The sequence below is a fragment of the Bidens hawaiensis genome, unplaced genomic scaffold (assembly GCF_021521415.1).
Source record: "Bidens hawaiensis isolate Kalapana, Puna unplaced genomic scaffold, B.hawaiensis_p1.1 tig00016952_1, whole genome shotgun sequence".
NCBI lineage: Eukaryota > Viridiplantae > Streptophyta > Magnoliopsida > Asterales > Asteraceae > Bidens > Bidens hawaiensis.
Genome location: NW_027492569.1, coordinates 7,483 through 25,213, shown reverse-complemented (window position 1 = coordinate 25,213; position 17,731 = coordinate 7,483). Strand labels below are relative to the sequence as shown.

General features: G+C 33.5%; 1 protein-coding gene and 2 pseudogenes across 3 annotated transcripts; all 3 read left to right on the top strand.

Annotated features, from left to right (window-relative positions):
* The first annotated feature begins 283 nt into the window (after positions 1-283).
* Positions 284-2,729, top strand: LOC143552617 (protein INVOLVED IN DE NOVO 2-like). Its single transcript, XM_077042788.1, has 6 exons — positions 284-1,108; positions 1,194-1,354; positions 1,425-1,493; positions 1,572-1,856; positions 2,013-2,228; positions 2,475-2,729. The coding sequence occupies exons 1-6, from the start codon at positions 301-303 to the stop codon at positions 2,700-2,702; spliced, it is 1,767 nt and encodes a 588-aa protein (XP_076898903.1). The 5' UTR covers positions 284-300; the 3' UTR covers positions 2,703-2,729.
* A 6,759-nt stretch (positions 2,730-9,488) lies between these two features.
* On the top strand, positions 9,489-11,967 carry LOC143552616 (protein INVOLVED IN DE NOVO 2-like; annotated as a pseudogene). The gene is made up of 6 exons (XR_013138684.1): positions 9,489-10,356; positions 10,440-10,599; positions 10,681-10,749; positions 10,818-11,102; positions 11,258-11,473; positions 11,707-11,967. The product of XR_013138684.1 is annotated as a protein INVOLVED IN DE NOVO 2-like (transcript).
* Positions 11,968-14,908: 2,941 nt separating this feature from the next.
* Positions 14,909-17,357, top strand: LOC143552618 (protein INVOLVED IN DE NOVO 2-like; annotated as a pseudogene). Its single transcript, XR_013138685.1, has 6 exons — positions 14,909-15,847; positions 15,949-16,107; positions 16,186-16,254; positions 16,340-16,628; positions 16,722-16,927; positions 17,020-17,357. The product of XR_013138685.1 is annotated as a protein INVOLVED IN DE NOVO 2-like (transcript).
* Positions 17,358-17,731: the final 374 nt, after the last annotated feature.

The window sequence follows — 17,731 nt, the reverse complement described above, 5'->3', positions numbered from 1 at the left end:
TTCTTTACGAGAATGTAGCTTAATGCCCTTATTATACTGCATATCACCAATCTTACAAAGCGGTTTTAGTTCTTATTTTCTTTCTTAATTTGTCTTGGCTGGTTTTCATTAAGGTACTGCATTGCTTTGTAATCTCGTTCATTTCTTTCCATAACAACTGCTCGTGATATCTTTGTAATACAAGTGAAACAAGACTAATTGTAATACCAAGTATTGGTCAAACTCTTTGTAGGCGGGTTATTGTTGGTAGTGACTTCATGATGCTCACTTGATGTGTTTGATATGTTGCAGAATACGTATATGATGAGTCATCGAGTTGGAGATGCAAATAAAGGCGGTTGTTTCAAAGTTAGGTTTTCAGAAAAGATTTTAAAATGCCCCATCTGTCCTGATAGTAAAGACTACGGTTACAAAGACCTCCTCAGGCATGCCAATCGGATTGTGGGTGAATCAAAGAGTGCTAGTTTTGAAGAAAAAGCCAGTCATATGGGATTAATCAACTACCTAGAGAGAGACTTTTATGCTAAAATCAAGTGCTTAAATTCACCAAGTGTAAATCCAAATGCTATTGAAGAGCTATATGTTTGGCCTTGGATGGCTGTGGTTGCTAACATTACTGTTGAATATAGTAATGACAATGGTAAAAAACTAAAAGATGATTGGATAAAAGAAGGTTACAACCCCGTTGAAATTCATCTTTTGAACTCACAGAGCCACTCGGGGCTTGCTGTTGTTGAATTTGGGAAAACCTGGAATGGTTTTTTCCATCTCGTGAAGTTTATCAAGGCATTTGAGGTAAACAAACATGGAAGAAAAGACTGGCTTGATGGGGAAAAGCGTAGAGATGATAAGATGTATGGTTGGATTGCAACTGATGAATTCTATAACTCCTATGGTGTTGTTGGGGATTATGTTAGAGAAAATGGTAGTTTGAAGACTGTTGCTGATGTACAAAAAGATGATGAATCTGTAATTCTGGGGTTGAAAACTATGATAGACGAAATGGACAAAAGAGCTGAAGAACTGAATGGTAAAATAAGCAAAACAGATGTTGAGTTGGAAACCGCTAAGAGAGAGACGGGGGTGATGACTGAGAACTTTCATAGAGGTATGATTTTTAAGACTGTTTTTTGAAGTGCAGTTATATATGTAAAGCACTTGTCTCTTAGTTTGATTTTTCTGTTAATGATTAGATATGGAAAAGATAGAAAAGGAGTCATTGATGAAGCTTAATATGATTACCACCGAGCATGAGCAGACCAAGTGGCTGCTGGAAGATCGGGAAAAGGGATTAAGAGCACGTGAAGCTATGAATAAAATTGAGAAAATAAAACTTGATGATGAGAAGATAACGGTACTTAGATTTTGTTTACACGTGTTTGTTTTGTGAATCTCTTCTAATGCAATGGAATGTTTTTTAGCAGTTTGAATTGGCAATTTTGGAACAGATAATGGCAAATGAGAAAGTGTTGAAGCTAGCTGAGGAAGAGAAGGTTTATTATCCAACTTTTCTGGGTAAAATTTCGTGTTTTTATTAATTTTGTATTTAACATTTAATAAAAACATGACAGAGAGAAAAAGAAAAACTTCATCAAAGAATTATCAAGCTTCAAAAGAAGCTTGATGAAAAGCAACATCTGGAGCTAGAGATCATGCAACTGAAGGAAGCCGTAGAAGTGATGAAACACAAGACTGAAGCAAATCTTGAAGCGAAGAACATAATGGAATCAATTAAAAATAATCTGAAAGAAACAGAAGATGAACTTGAGGATTTGGAAGCGCTTAATCAAACATTAATTATACAAGAACGAAAGAGCAATGATGAATTAGTGGATGCTCGTAAACAGCTAATTAATGCAAGTTTATATTCTTCCTATCTTTATTTATTTAATCAGTTATCTTTGCAAAGTAATATTATTAGCTACTAGATTTAAGACATTCATCTAGATTGATAAAATGTACGCCACTGAAATTACCTTTTTAATCATGTTTGTTTAAACTTCGGACAACAGGGCTTAGGGTTCAATTCTGTTGGCCGAGCGCATTTTGGTGTGAAGAGAATGGGGGAGCTTGATGAAAAGCCTTTTATTGCTGCTGCTAAGAGACACTGTTCTACTAAAACAGATGTGTTAGAGAATGCCATAAAAGTAGCAACTGTGTGGGAGGATCATCTCAGGGATCCTAGCTGGCATCCCTTCAAAATCATCACTATTGGAGGGAACATCATGGTATTATTTATATATCTTTCCTTCTTTAAATTCTGTGAACTTGTTTAACATAAAACATCAATAGCTTTTGAGATGAGATTGATACTAAACTGTCTGTTTGTGTTATTTGATTATAATTGAATGGATATGATTTACTTGGTATGATTGTGACAAGAATAAACACGTGTTTGATAAATATATTTGTCGTGAAAATGTATGAAAACATATGGTGACCATGTTGCTACCTATTACCGAATTTTTGTACAGGAGATTCTGGATGAAGAAGATGAGAAGATTGTACGCCTGAAAAATGAATTTGACAAAGATGTATTTGATGCTGTTGTTACCGCTCTAAATGAATTAAACGAGTCCAACCCGGGTGGCAGATATCCTGTGTCAGAACTTTGGAACAACAAGTATGGAAGACGGGCAACTTTGAAAGAAGGCGTTGCGTTTCTTCTCAGGAAATGGAGAAGTTGTAAAGCAGCCACATGATAACTGTAGCAAGTAGTGAGGAAGTTGAACTTAAAACCTACCTTAGTATAATATTGTGTCTTTATTGTAGTATTTTGTGACTATTGAGTAGGCTGAACTTAAAACTTAAGTCATTTAATACCGTCTATAGTCAAATCTACTCTTCGTTTATTGTTGAGGCTTCATTGAAGACTGATATTGCCTTTCACATTTCCTGTGCACTCAAAATTAACCCCTTCACCCTCAAACTTCAAGTCTCATTTATACGTTTAATTGAACTCTACATTTGTCCAAAGAAAAGCAGTTTGTTCAATTCCAGATTGAAACATATCTCATAATTTTAACTGTTATATTCTTTTCATATCTTTGTGACTCTCATAAACCACAACTTAGCATTGCCATGAAACGGCACCTACCACCATCAACTACCTCCTAAGACCAAGTGTAGTGGGCGTTAGCGCCCACTGCCATGACACTAAAAGTTCAAAAACTGCAAACGCCTTTCATTTTTTCTTCAACCAAATTTACAAAGAAGATGGCAATTTACTATCAAAGCCCTTTGATTAGTTTAATTGTGTTCTAGAGGTTTTATGTAATTCGAAGAGTTTTGTAAGATCGTGAGAATTTTGTGGGGTGGTAAGGTAGTTAATCTGTAGAATATGGGGTCATGGGTTCACACCCTAGGATGCGAAAGTTTTGTTGGTCCCAAGAAAAAAAAAACTCAGGGAAACACTTTGTCAGTTTAGGTGTTTGTCATCTACATGTATATATTCAAGCATTAGACTTGTGAGCATCGGCATTGGATGCAAATTTTGCACAGAAAGATATTTGTATGCTTGGTTTATGATCGGTTTCAGGTTGGTCAATAAAAGTCAAAATCGGTTTATCATCGGTTTCGATTCGGGTTGAAACCGGCTTCATGAACAGTGATGATCGGTTTCAGTTCGGTTTTTGATCGGTTCGGGTTTTGGCCGGTTTTTGCACGGTTATAACCGGTTTCGGTTCAGTTAACCGGTTTTGGTGGAGAAAGTTACAAATCGGTTCCAAACCTACGGTTTCAATCGGTTCCAAACCGGTTTCTACATAATTGGTTTCAAAACGGTTCGGTTTCCGTTCGGTTTTCGGGTTGGTTCGGTTAACCGGTTTATTTGCCCACCTCTACCCACATCCCCAAGCCCTTGCGCCTGTTAGCCTGTAAGCCACACAGTCTTAGGCTATGTGTAGTGGAGGGGCTACAAAATGGGGTTTTTGCGCCATGTGGCAAAGGGTGGGTTTTTGTTTTTGGGGTGTAGTGGTGTTGTAGCCTAATATATATATACATATAGGTGAGGGTTATACTAAAAAGAAGTAGTTTCCTAGGAAGACTATGAATAAATCATATCCATTTGATCATGTTAATCAATTGTTGAAATTTAAAATTACCAAAAACCGACATAGTTTCCTATAATTACTCTTTCACCACTATAACGGACATAGTTTCTTAGAATGTTCTTTCACCATATGTTGTAATGTCACTTTTCAAAAACCAATTGGTTCTTACCATTCTTAGGAAACTCTTTCTTTTTATTTGAACCATTTTCTGTATATGTATATATATATCACATAATAATATAATAATAATATTTCTCACAAACAAGCCAGCGACAAAAACATCTCAGCCACCCCCTTTTCGCCCCTTTTGTCGCCCACGGGGGCGGTGTTGTCGCCCAATTTCGCCCCTGTTTCCCGCCCACTACGCATGGCCTTAGTAAGCTAAGTGGAGTAAGTGAGAATGAATCGTGATGGAAGATTTGTACAATACTAGTAGAGATGGGCAATCTCTTTTCATCTTGGCCTCTTACCCGCTTCATAAAATTCTTTCCCGATCCATACAAATTTCTCGATAATCTATACGCACCCTAATTATTTCCTAAAGTGGTCGCTCCTCCCATCAAACCCATTCCCTCATTTTATATAATTATTAATTGTAAATAAATGATCAAATACAATACTTGGTTATCGTATAATAGGTATGCGACATAATACACCGTTGATCTCAAAAACCACGAGATGACAAAATTGAAATTTCCTTCATTCAATTTTCAACCTAATTAACCGCTTCATTCTAGTTTGTGGCGAATCATAAAGGTGGTTCACGTATATGAATCGTTAACCAAAATCAGACATTGACTCCAAAATGCTGACCAATTTCAGAACCAAAATCAAATCAATATTAAAAATCAAACGTATGGGATTGTGAAAGCGTGAACCAATTTAGAGAATGAAGCTGATAAACGATGACAAAGATGAAGAAGAACAATAAATTTGTTCTGAACGTTTAATTGATTGTGTTTTGAACGTTTAACTGATTTTGGTTTCAACGTTTAATTAATTTTATTTTGAACGTATATCAATTTTGTTAAACATATCAATTTTTTGTTCTAAACTTATTAGTTTTATTCTGAAGGTTCAATTTTGTTTCAGAGTAAGTCACCTGAACCCAAATTTTGTTCTGAACATATATCAATTTTGTTTTAAACACACCAATTTTTTGTTGCGAACGTATCATTTTTTTGTTATGAAGGTGAACGTATTAATTTTGTTGTTTCAATTGGGTGTTGAACGTATTAGTTATAACACTAAAGTTTTATTTCCTCGTAATCAATGGTGTATTGCAGAGGTAAAGAGCAAAAGTAATTGCCCCCCCCCCCCCTAATTGAAGTCTAATTGGAATTTCAGTTAAACTAATTCAAAGCATATGAGTGGTATGCAACCGACCATAAATGAATTAGTTGGATGAGTGATATGCAAATCATACCTTTTTAATTAAATTAATTCAGAGAAATACTCTTCGAAACATGATTAATTCAACTATAGTGACCTGCATATTCAATTAGTTATGTCGATAATGGGACGCTCGATTTTGATTTTGTTTTTTTTTGTTGATGATTTGATTATGGATGAAGCAAATGGCGATCTGAGCCAGGATGCATGCGTGAAGTATTTTTAGGTTAATTACAATTATGCCACTAAGCAGTTTTAATTTCAATTAAAATTGATGGTGCATGAAGTCAATTGATGGTGCATGAAGTCGTGTACGTAATGTACGATAACCCATTATTGTACAATATCACATCCCTATCTACCTATTTTAATAAAATAAAATAATTGTAGACACTTAACAGTTTGTGGTTAATTCTCACAACTGTTTTCCTTCAAAACTAATATTTGTCATAAATCAATAATTATTCAATTTTCTTTTACATTCCATTTATATAATATCAATAAGATGATTAAATATTCACTTTTCTTTAAACTATATTTATATTATATCTATACACTTTTATAAAAATAAATATTTACATATTATACTACTATACATTGTTAGAATATATTTCACAACATACTTGGTGAAATTCAAAAATCAACAACAAACCCTGTTTGTTACATATTGAAAATAATATAATTTTAAATGTTATTAACATATTATACTATGTATATTGTTGAAGATTGTATATAAAAAACAAAAACAAAAAACTCTAATATGGTTTCAGTTTACGAAACAATATTTTAATCATTAAATTATAAACTTATGCTTAAAAGTTGATCCATTTTTTTAAATAAATCCATTTATCTACTAGTTTTTTTTTTGTACATTGTCATATAAATTTATAAATATAAATATATGATTTAAATCTATCTATTTATTTTTCCGGTTAATTTAGTAAACTGTACATATATGTGTTAAATTGTAAGGATAGTATGTACCAATCACTTTTAAATATAATAAAGTTTATCATATTTAGTGTATTGGGTTTTTTTTATCAAGGATTGTTTCGGGTTTTTTGTGGAATTTAAATTTGATCGTTACGCGTTAAAAGTTTGTAAATAGATCGTATGGTACAAATTAACTACATTTGGCTCAAATTTGTTACGGGTAAAAAATTGTTAGTCTTAATATTTTTAAAAACTTAAGAATGCAAATAGATTTATCGTTAAACTTGTTACGAGTTCAAAGTTTTGACTTGAAAATGTAAAACAAATGAAAGTTAGAATTTTAAATGTGATTGGGTTTCAAATTTATTTTTAAGGACATTTTTGGAAATAGTCAAAAGATTCGGGATTTTGCACATTGAGTATTTTTTCCATGACTATTAAAAATTAAGTAAAAATGACAAACACTCCCGATATGCCACCTCCAAGCCTATTAATGCTTCTAACTTTTACCAAATTAAAAACATTTATGTCAGCATTGACTTTTCCTTCAATATTGATCAGAATGTTGCACGCGAAGCATGTCAAACAAATTATGCTCAGTTGAAGCAAAACATTCACAAAATTGAACATGCTAACTTTTTTTTTATTTTTTTTGTGTGTGTGTCAATTTACAAAGTCGAGAAGTCCCTCAAACTTATCAAAATCTTTTTCATAGTGTAGCTCAAAATTATTATTATATGAGAAGTATTCTCCGAAATTGGTACATAACCAAATATCTTTCAATTATACATATATGATATTAAGAATAAATATTTAATAGATGGAGTGTTCTTGGGTATGTTTTTGCACGTGCATTATGTTTTTTAATTAAATTTGATTAGAAAAAAATCATTTTGTGATATACATAAAATCAATTTATGTATATTGATACAAGCATTGATGTAATACATTTTTCTATATATATATATATATATATTATGTATTGCTTTATTCATAACATAATTATTTAGATCATCATGTATGTTACACCGGCTTTAAAGCTAGTTATTGTAAATAAAGGTTAAAAATAGAATAAACGCCATAACGTTCAAAAATATACACAACTTTCACAACCCTTGATTTCAAAAAACACGTGCGGGTAAAATTGATATTTCGTCTTCATCCTATTTAACTATATGCGTGAATCAGTTCAAGTTAGAACATATCAAATTACTCTCGACTAAAATTGAAGTTTCTGCTTTGTTTTGTGTTTTCGACTAAAAGAACATAGTAATTAAAGCCCGTGGAACGTGATGAAATTCTCGAATATGAAGATCTATTTGAAGTAGGGCCGTCCAAACCGCTCGTCGCTCGAACTCGCTCGGAAATTGCTCAGAAAATGCTCACTCATTTTTTCGCTCGATTGTAAACAAGCCGCTCTGCTCGGTTCGGTTCAGTTTGGCTCGAATATTTTTAATTTATTTTATATATAATTATATATGAACAAATATATAAATATAGAGCCAAGACACATAAATATAAGCTTACAATTATTTTAACCCCTTAAAATTTTTCCTATTCCGTCAATTTTATAATTTTATTTGTTCGTTTCAAGTTTTTAGAATACTATATGTTTGTTTACTTCAAACTTATTTTTAATACAAATTTACAATCTATTACACGTTTGTCTAAAAACTAATAATTTTATTTATACAATATATAATTTACAACCATCAAACTTGTTTTTTATAGATAATTTTAAAGTGAAAAAGAAATAAATAAGGCTCGAAATCGCTCGAAAGATGCTCGATTTGATTTTAGGTCGTTTCGGTTTTTGCTCGGTTCAAATTTCATCCGTTCGGTTCGATTCGGTTGTAAACGAGCCAAGCAACGAACAATCTTTCGCTCGGCTCGTAAACAGCCCTAATTTGAAGCAACTGATACTAACATAACAGGAGGGGGGCGTAATTTCAAATTATTATTATTATTATAAGTTAATTTGAAAACTAAATAAATTATAAAGAGAATAAAAAATCCATGTGAGCAATACTATTACCGGAAATGGCGATTCAGGGCGCTGCATTTATTTTGTTTGATGATGGCAGAACAGTATAGACCCATTCCATTCCATTCCATTTACTATTCACATTTTACATTTTTCCTTCTTGTTCTTCAAAGTCAGCTTCACAAGCACTCCATTTTCTCCAACCGACCGGTTGCTCTGTGACTGTCCATCATTTGATTCCAGACGGACGGACGTTCTTGCTAGAGAAAAAGCCCTGGTTTTACTTTGTTTCTTTACTTCAACCTCCTCACTCACTCACTCAGGTATATCTATATATATATACAACAACTTTAATCTTTGTTTTGTTTTCTATCATATTTCATGGAATCCAGTTTCTTTAGTTACTTGGAAAGAAAGATTCCACTATGTTCTCGAGTTCCACGTAAGGGAGGAAAGGAAAAGAAAAGAATAGAATTGGATGGAAAGAATGAATCGGCTGTATTTAAGGAGAGAAAGGAAATGATTTATGATTATGCGTGTTTCCGAGTTTCAATAAAGGCAATAAAAGAAAAAGAATGGTAAATAAAGAGTAAAACATGGGTGGGGGGGATGGTTTCTTTCCAGATTGGAAAGAACGTGAAGGGAAGACACTATTCTCCCGAAAGATAGGAAAAGAAATGAAAGGAAATAAACGAGAGGGGAAAAGAAAGAGAAACAAAAGGAAAGAGGGAGGTTTTAAAGGGTAAATGCTTTCCTTCAAATTTTGAAAGAATTGGAAGGGAAGGGAAAGGAAAGTAACATAAAGGAAGATTTTCTTTTCTTTCATTAAGTAAACTTGGGAACACAAGTGTTATTATAAGTAACATTTGTAGTTTATACTTTCGTTATAACTTAATAGTAGCATTATGGATGTGAAATAATATGCCTTTGTGATTTACTTAATACATCTGATTTTAATGCGTTATATTTGTTCACTTTCTTCATAATTTGATTGACTATGTTAAGATTTACATGAATATATCAAAGTTAAAATACTTTCTGTATCTGCTCACATACCTTTAACGAAGATGATTTTCTGTTTAAAGTGCTCAGTTGTTGTGTTTGATATGCTGCAAGATACGTATACGATGAGTCGTGGAGTTAAAGATGCTGATAACATTGACCCCAAGTTTGAAGAATTTAGACACAAGTATCACAGGGAACTAAGAGACGGTTATTTCAAAGTTTACTTTTCAGAAAAGTTTTTAAAATGCCCCTACTGCCATGATAGTAGAGACTATGGTTACAATGATCTCATAAGGCATGCGAATCGGATTGCGACCGAATCTAAAACTGCTAGTTATAAAGAAAAAGCTAAACATTTGGGATTAGTTGAGTACTTAGAGAGGGAGTTTCCAGCCAAAATCAAGTGTTTTGATTCAACAAGTGTAAATCTGTTTCAAAAGCAAAATGCTGATGAAGATGTATATGTTTGGCCTTGGATGGCCGTGGTTGCTAACATTCCAGTTCATTATCAAAACGACAGTGGTAAAACACTAAAAGATGACTGGATAAAAGAAGGTTACAACCCCGTTGAAGTTCATCTTTTGAACTCGCAGTCTCACTCGGGGCATGCTGTGGTTGAATTTGGGAAAACATGGGATGGTTTTTTTCATGTCTTGAAGTTTATTAAGGCATTTGAGGTAAGCAGGCATGGCAGGAAATACTGGTTTGATAGGGAAAAGCGTAAAGATGATAAGATGTATGGTTGGATTGCAACTGATGAAGATTATAACTCCTATGGTGTTGTTGGGGATTTTCTTAGAAAAAATGGTGGTTTGAAGACTGTTGCTGATGTTCAAAAAGAAGATGAATCGGTAATTCTGGGGCTGAAAACTATGATAGACGATATGGACAAAGGAGCCGAAGAACTGAATGGTAAAATAAGCAAAATAGATGTTGAGTTGGAAACTGTTAAGAAAGAGAAAGAGGTGATGACTGAGAACTTTAACAGAGGTATAATTTTTATGTTTGTTTCTTGAAGTTGGGTTATATCTGTAGTCGTTTGCCTCTTAGTTTGATTTTTTTTTATTAATTAGGTATGGAAATGATGCAAAAGGAGTCAGAGAAGCAGCTTAATACGATTACCACTGAGCATAAACAGACCAAGTGGCTGCTGGAAGATCGGGATAAGGATTAAGAGCACGTAAAGCTATGAATGAAATTGAGAAAAGGAAGCTTCACAGTGAGAAGAAAATGGTACTTAGATTTTGTTTACACGTGTTTGTTTTGTGAATCTGCAAGATTATATTCTAATGCCATGACATGTTTTTCTGGCAGATTAAATTGGCAATTTGGGAACAGAAAAAGGCAAATGACAGAGTGTTGAAGCTAGCTGAGGAACAGAAGGTTTATTAACCAACTTTTCTGGTTAAATCATATGTTTTTGTATTTAACATTTAATAAAAACATGACAGAGAGAAAAAGAAAAACTTCATCAGAGAATCATCAAGCTTCAAAAGAAGCTTGATGAAAAACAACACTTGGAGCTAGAGTTCATGCAACTGAAGCAAGCCGTAGAAGTAATGAAACACATGACTGAAGCAAATCTTGAAGCAAAGAACATAATGGCATCAATTAAAAATAACCTGAAAGAAAGAGAAGAGGAACTAGAGGATTTGGAAGCGCTTAATCAAACATTAATAGGTATAAGACGAAAGAGCAATGATGAATTAGTGGATGCTCGTAAAGAGCTAATTAATGTGAGTTTATATTCTTGTTATCTCTATTTATATAATCAGTTATGTTTGCAAAGTTTATTATCGGCTACTAGATTTAAGACATTCATCCTGATTGATAAAATGTACGCCACTGAAATTACCTTTTTAATCCTGTGTGTTTAAACTTCGGACAACAGGGCTTGGGGGATAATACTGTTGGCCGCGCGCATATTGGTGTGAAGAGAATGGGGGAGCTTGATGAAAAGCCTTTTATTGCTGCTGCTAAGAGACACTGTTCTACTAAAAAGGAGGTATCTGAAAATGCCATAAAGTTGGCATCTTTGTGGGAGGATCATCTCAGGGATCCTAGCTGGCATCCCTTCAAATTCATCCTTGTTGGAGGGAACGTCAAGGTAATATTTATATACCTTTTTTTTCTTTAAATTTTGTGAACTTATTTAACATAAAACGTCAATAGCTTTTGAGATCAGATTGATCCTAAATTGTCTGTTTGTGTTTGCTGATTATACATGAATGGATATGATTTACTTGGTATGATTGTGACGAGAATTAACATGTGTTTGATAAATACTTTTGTCGTGAAAACGTATGGTGACCATGTTACCTATTACCGTTTTTTGTACAGGAGATTCTGGATGAAAAAGATGAGAAGATTGTATGCCTAAAAAATGAATTTGACAAAGATGCATTCGATGCTGTTGTTACCGCTCTAAATGATTTAAACGAGTACAACCCAGGTGGCAGATATCCTGTTCCAGAACTTTGGAACAACAAGGAAAGAAGACGGGCAACACTGAAAGAAGGCGTTGCGTTTCTTCTCAGGAAATGGAGAAGTTGTAAAGCAGCCACATGATAACTGTAGCAAGTAGTGAGGAAGTTGAACTTAAAACCTACCTTAGTATAATATTGTGTGCCTTTATTGTAGTACTTTGTGACTATTGTGTACTAATGTGTAGGTTGAACTTAAAACTTTAGCCATTTAATAGGGTCTATAGTCAAATCTACTCTTCATTTAGTGTTGAGGCATAATGGAGGGATTATGGAACTAAGTTTTGATTAATATGGCAGAGTCCATTTAGAAGAAGCTTTTTATACAAGTTAAGTTCATTGAAGACCAATATTGCCTTCCACATTTCATGTGCATTCAAACATTTACACTTAGCCCTCAAACTACAATCTCATTTATATGTCCAAATAAAGCAGATTAATAATTTTACTCTTGTTTGATCAATTCAATATAGAAATATATCTTATAATTTGAACAGTTATATACCCTTTAATATTCTATATTTGACTCTCATAAACCACAACTTAGCACTATCATGAAGTAGCTCCTACCACCATCAACAACCAATTACAATAATCACCTCCTCAATGAATAAATGATTCGCTAGTGAACAAAAAAGTGATCACACACAAGATCATGTGTATTGCAGTTTAATTAAAAGTGCATAAGTTACATCACTACCACGTAGACATTGGACTTTAAGTAACCCATCATTTAACTTTCATGTTGTGGTTTAATTACATACTAAATTAAAAAAATGTGATTGGTTGATTTGTGGTGGTCCACATCTCACTGGTTCCTTTATTGGCATTAACGTGTTGATGCCTCTAATTTTGACGCCCAACTTTAACATGATGTGGCTTTGGTGTCGCTGGGTTTAACGCCCACAACAAACAACCTAAAAAGCAAAGAAGACTACAAATGAGTGATGCGTAAAGGAAGAAATTAAAGACGCCTAGTAAAAAGCAAAGAAGACTGCAAATGAGTGATGCGTAAAAGAAGAAATTAAAGACGCCTAGGAAAGAAAAGGAAAAAATCATCAAAATAGTCATTTTAATTCATAAAATCAACACATTAACCTTGGTGATTTTTCTATTTTTCAAATATATCATTTGACTTTTTTTGTTAAGAACTTGTTTCAACTAGGGGTGTTCATGGTTCGGTTCGAAACCGCGAAATCATCAACTGGTTATCGGTTTGGTTTCATGGTTGGTTTTCTTTCCTAACTTTCGGTTGGTTTCAATATTTTCAAACCGTAACGAATGGTTTGGTTTACGGTTTATACCCAAAACCAACCGTATAAAACCGGACCGGACCATACGATTTAATTATAAATAGTCTAAATATATTATTTTATTATATATGTAGTGAAAAGATCCAATACACTAATCCTTAACGTACATTAACGTACGCGAATCCCGTTTTCACGAATCGATCCATGAAATCACATCTCAACATCTCGGAGTCGTCAATACATATCCAATTAATCATTGGTTAACCGAAAAACACAGTTTTGGATCGTTAATCGATCAATTTTTTACTTTTTTTCATGAATACCGTTTTCTGAGCGTTTTAGGCTTTTGGCTGAGCGTTTAAGTTTTTGTGAGCGTTTTAGGTTTTTGCCTTTGTTTTTTTCCTTTGAGCGTCTCGCGTACCTCTCGTACGTTAAGGCATTAGCGTACAGTATCTCTATCCTATATATGTATGTGTACACAAATATACTAATAGACATAATTAAATGAAAATTATTAATGCTTATAACAAACGTTATTAAAAGTAAAGACTAATAGTAAATAAAAAAAAATGTGGTCTAAGCCCAATTTAAAACTCAAAAGACTTTAATTTGCCTTTCAAATTTTCGAATAAGAACCCAGAAATCAATTGTTGTAACGGTATTTGTTATTTTCTGTAAATTATGAAGAGCTATATGATTACATATCACAGACATTTTGTATAAAACCCCAATAAGCCCAAACCGTTACTAACGGTTCGCTTTGGTTCGGTTTAAGAGTTCAACGGTTTGGTTTTGGTTTACGAAAATAAAAAACCGTTACAAATGGTTTGGTTACGGTTTGATGTAAAAACCGCGAAAACCAGACCGTGAACACCCCTAGTTTCAACCAACTAGAGGCTTCGACTTAGCACACTTTGTTGCCTTGATCGCATAGATTAAAATCAGAAACACCAAGGACCCTTGTCAAACACCGATTGATTGTAAATATTAAGAAGTTAAAAAGGGATATTTTGTTTAACCCATAAACTAAAGAAAAACAAGTTTGTACGAAGATCGTAAATCAGGATAGTGGATGTGGTGTAGAGAAGAGAAGATGCAACACAACAAAACGTAACACAAACATACATGATGGTTTCTGCAAGGTATAGGTATACAAATCTAATCGCTGTCTTTGTATTTGTCTTATTTACCCCCTGTTTTCTCCGTCGATAAGTTTGCTTCTTGCTACACCTAAAACAAACCTCACTTTTCTAGTTGTTTTGTGTTTTTCTTATTTTATCTCAATTGGATTAAACTATATATCATGAGATCTACATGTTTCATGTCTATATATCTTCATGTGCATGCGTATATACTAGAGGGGTGCCCGCTAATATTGTATTTAAAGGGACGAAAAGGCGTTAGCCAATTAACCAAATATCCTAAAGACAGAAAACGCTTGTTATTAAGTTTTTATATAGCAATAGCATACTATTAAAGATAGAAAACGCTTGTTATTAGGGTGTAATTCTTTATGTTAAAAAAATTGATTGACGTTTAATAAAGACGGGGAACTTGCATGTGCTAAAAACATTTAGCTTTAAAGGATTGTAGTATATGTTTTAAAAGTAGTAATTACATAAACTATTATAATTATGTGAATTTACCTTTTATTGTCGTCATATGTATTATAAAATAGTTTTTCTAGTGATGATAGATTTGGTATATGACTCAAACTAGTTTATATATCTGTTGAAATCAAGCTTTTTGTACGTAGATGTTTCTTGATAGAACTGATTTCATATTGCTTAGTTTGTGGGATTGATATAACGCAGTTTGCAAGATAGGTGTAGGATGAGTCAGTCAAGGAGAGATGCAATTGACATTGATATCGGAATCGAGAAATATAAACACAAGTATCTAAAGGAACTAAGAGGCGGTTGTTTCAAAATTAGGCATTCAGAAAACATTTTAAAATGTCCCTTCTGTCCTGATAGTAGAGACTACTGTTACGATGACCTCCTTAGGCATGCGAATAGGATTGTGCGAGAATCGAAAGGTGCCACCTTTATAGAAAAGGCCAAACATATGGGATTGATTGAGTATTTAGAAAAGGACTTTGATACTAAAGTTAAACTCAAGAGTTTCGATTCACCAAGTGAAAGTTTACTAGATACAACTCAAAAGCAAAATGCTAATGAAGATGTATATGTTTGGCCCTGGATGGCTGTGGTTGCCAACATTCATGTTGAATATAAGAACGGTAAGTATGCGGGTGACAGTGGTAATAAGCTGAAAGAGGATTGGACAGGAAAGGGTTACAAGCCGGAGAAAGTGCATACTCTGTGGAACTATAAGGGTCACTCAGGGCTTGCTGTGGTTGTATTTGGGAGAACGTGGGATGGTTTGTGTCATGTTTTGATGTTTATGAAGGATTTTGAGGTAAACAAACATGGGAGGGAAGACTGGTTTAGTAGGGAAATTAACGGCAAAGATGATAAGTTGTATGCTTGGATTGCAACAGATAAAGATTATAATTCCTCTGGTCTTGTTGGAAGTTATCTTAAAAAGAATGGTATTTGAAAACGGTGGCTGACATTCAAAAACAAGAAGTAATAGAATCAAAACTATTTATGGGATTGAAAGCTATAATAGACGAACAGGACAAAAGAAGTGAAGAAATAAATGTTGAAATAAGCAAAACAGATAGTGAATTGAAGAGTGTTATGAAACAGAAAGAAGAGATGACAGAGAACTTTAATAGAGGTACTATTTTCAAGATTATTTGTTAAACCTCAATTGTATGTTTCATTGATATTAATTAATTTATATATTATTATTATTATTGTTATTTTGCTCTTGATTAGATATGGAGATGATGCAAAAGAAGGCCAATGAGCAGCTTAGAATGATTACAGCTGAGCATGAACGGTCCAAATGGTTGCTGGAAGATCGTGAAAGAAACTTAGAGCACGCGAAGTTAAAATGATGATGAGAAACGGAAGCTTGATAATGAGAAGAGAATGGTACTCGATTTTGTTTTACATGCTAGATTATTATTATTATTATTATTATTAAAGCAATGAAATGTTTTTTTTGGGCAGAATGAAATGGCAATTCTTGAGCAGAAAAAGGCAGATGAAAGAGTGTTGAAGCTAGCTGAGGAACAGAAGGTTTGTTAACAAACTTTCAGATTGAATCATGTGTTTTCATATTAGTTTTTTTATAATTGCATTTGATTTAATAAAACCACGATAGATAGAAAAAGAAAAACTTCACCAGAAAATTATTGAGCTTGAAAAGAAGCTTGATGAAAAGCAACGGCTGGAGCTAGAGATCAAGCAAATGAAGGGAGCCATAGAAGTGATGAAACACATGACTGAAGAAGATAATGAAGCAAAGATCAAAATGGAATCAATTAAAAATGATTTGAAAGAAAAAGAAGAGGAACTTGAGTGTTTGGAAGAGCTTAATCAAGCACTGATAGTTAAAGAACGAAAAAACAATGATGAATTAGTGGATGCTCGTAAAGAGCTAATTAATGTGAGTTTTAATCAAGTCATTCATCTAAACTGATTAAGCTTATTTGAATTTACTGTTTTATCCCCAGTTGTTTGAATTTTGAACAACAGGGTTTGAGTAAAAATACTGCGCTGCGCACATTTTTTTGTCAAGAGTATGGGGGAGCTTGATGCAAAGCCTTTTATTGCTGCTGCTAAGAGACACTGTTCTAATAAAAAAGAGGCATCTGAAAATGCCACAAAGTTGGCAGATTTGTGAGAGGATCATATCAGGGATCCTAGTTGGCATCCCTTTAAAGTCATCACTGCTGGAGGGAAAATCAAGGTATTAATTTATATACCTATCATTTGTCAAGTTTTATAAACTGTGTTAGTTTGATTAAAGTTGGTATGGGAAAATGAAATATGATTGTGCAGGAGGTCTTGGATGAAGAAGATGAGAAGATTGCAAGCTTGAAAAATGAATGTGAGAAAGATGTGTATGATTCTGTTGTAAGAGCTCTGAATGAACTAAATGAGTACAACCGAGTGGCAGATATCCAATCCCAGTACTTTGGAACAGCACGGAGAAAAGACAAGCGACGTTGAAAGAAGGCGTTGAATATATTCTCAAGCAATGGAAACCTCCTAAGTCGCGCAAACGATGTTAGAAAGATTGTAGCCACCTTATAACTTTCGTGAGTTGTTTTAAGTTAAAACTTTTAGTATTGAGTATAAACACTTCATTTGGGAGTAGCTCCTGATTTGGGACCCACCTAAAAACTACTAGTGCCTTGTATTATGCATCCACATCTATGGTGGTTATGTTTCTGTTATTAACTTATTATCTAAACATTAGTCACTATTACATATTAACATCTTCCCGCCTCTTAAGTTGATCATTTTATGATACTTGATTTGATTTAGCTTTAACCGGTATACGTTTGTGAATGGTGTTTAACAACATTATAATAGGTTGAATAAAATACATTATAACATGTACAGTAGAATTGTATTTAAAAAAAGAATTATGTGATAGGTTGAATAAAACGTCACTAGATGTTTAGACATAAGTAAGCATATGTCCTGTATCAATGTTGTCTTTGTTCTTTTTCATATATGACGCGTACTTTTTTTAAAAAACTTCAAA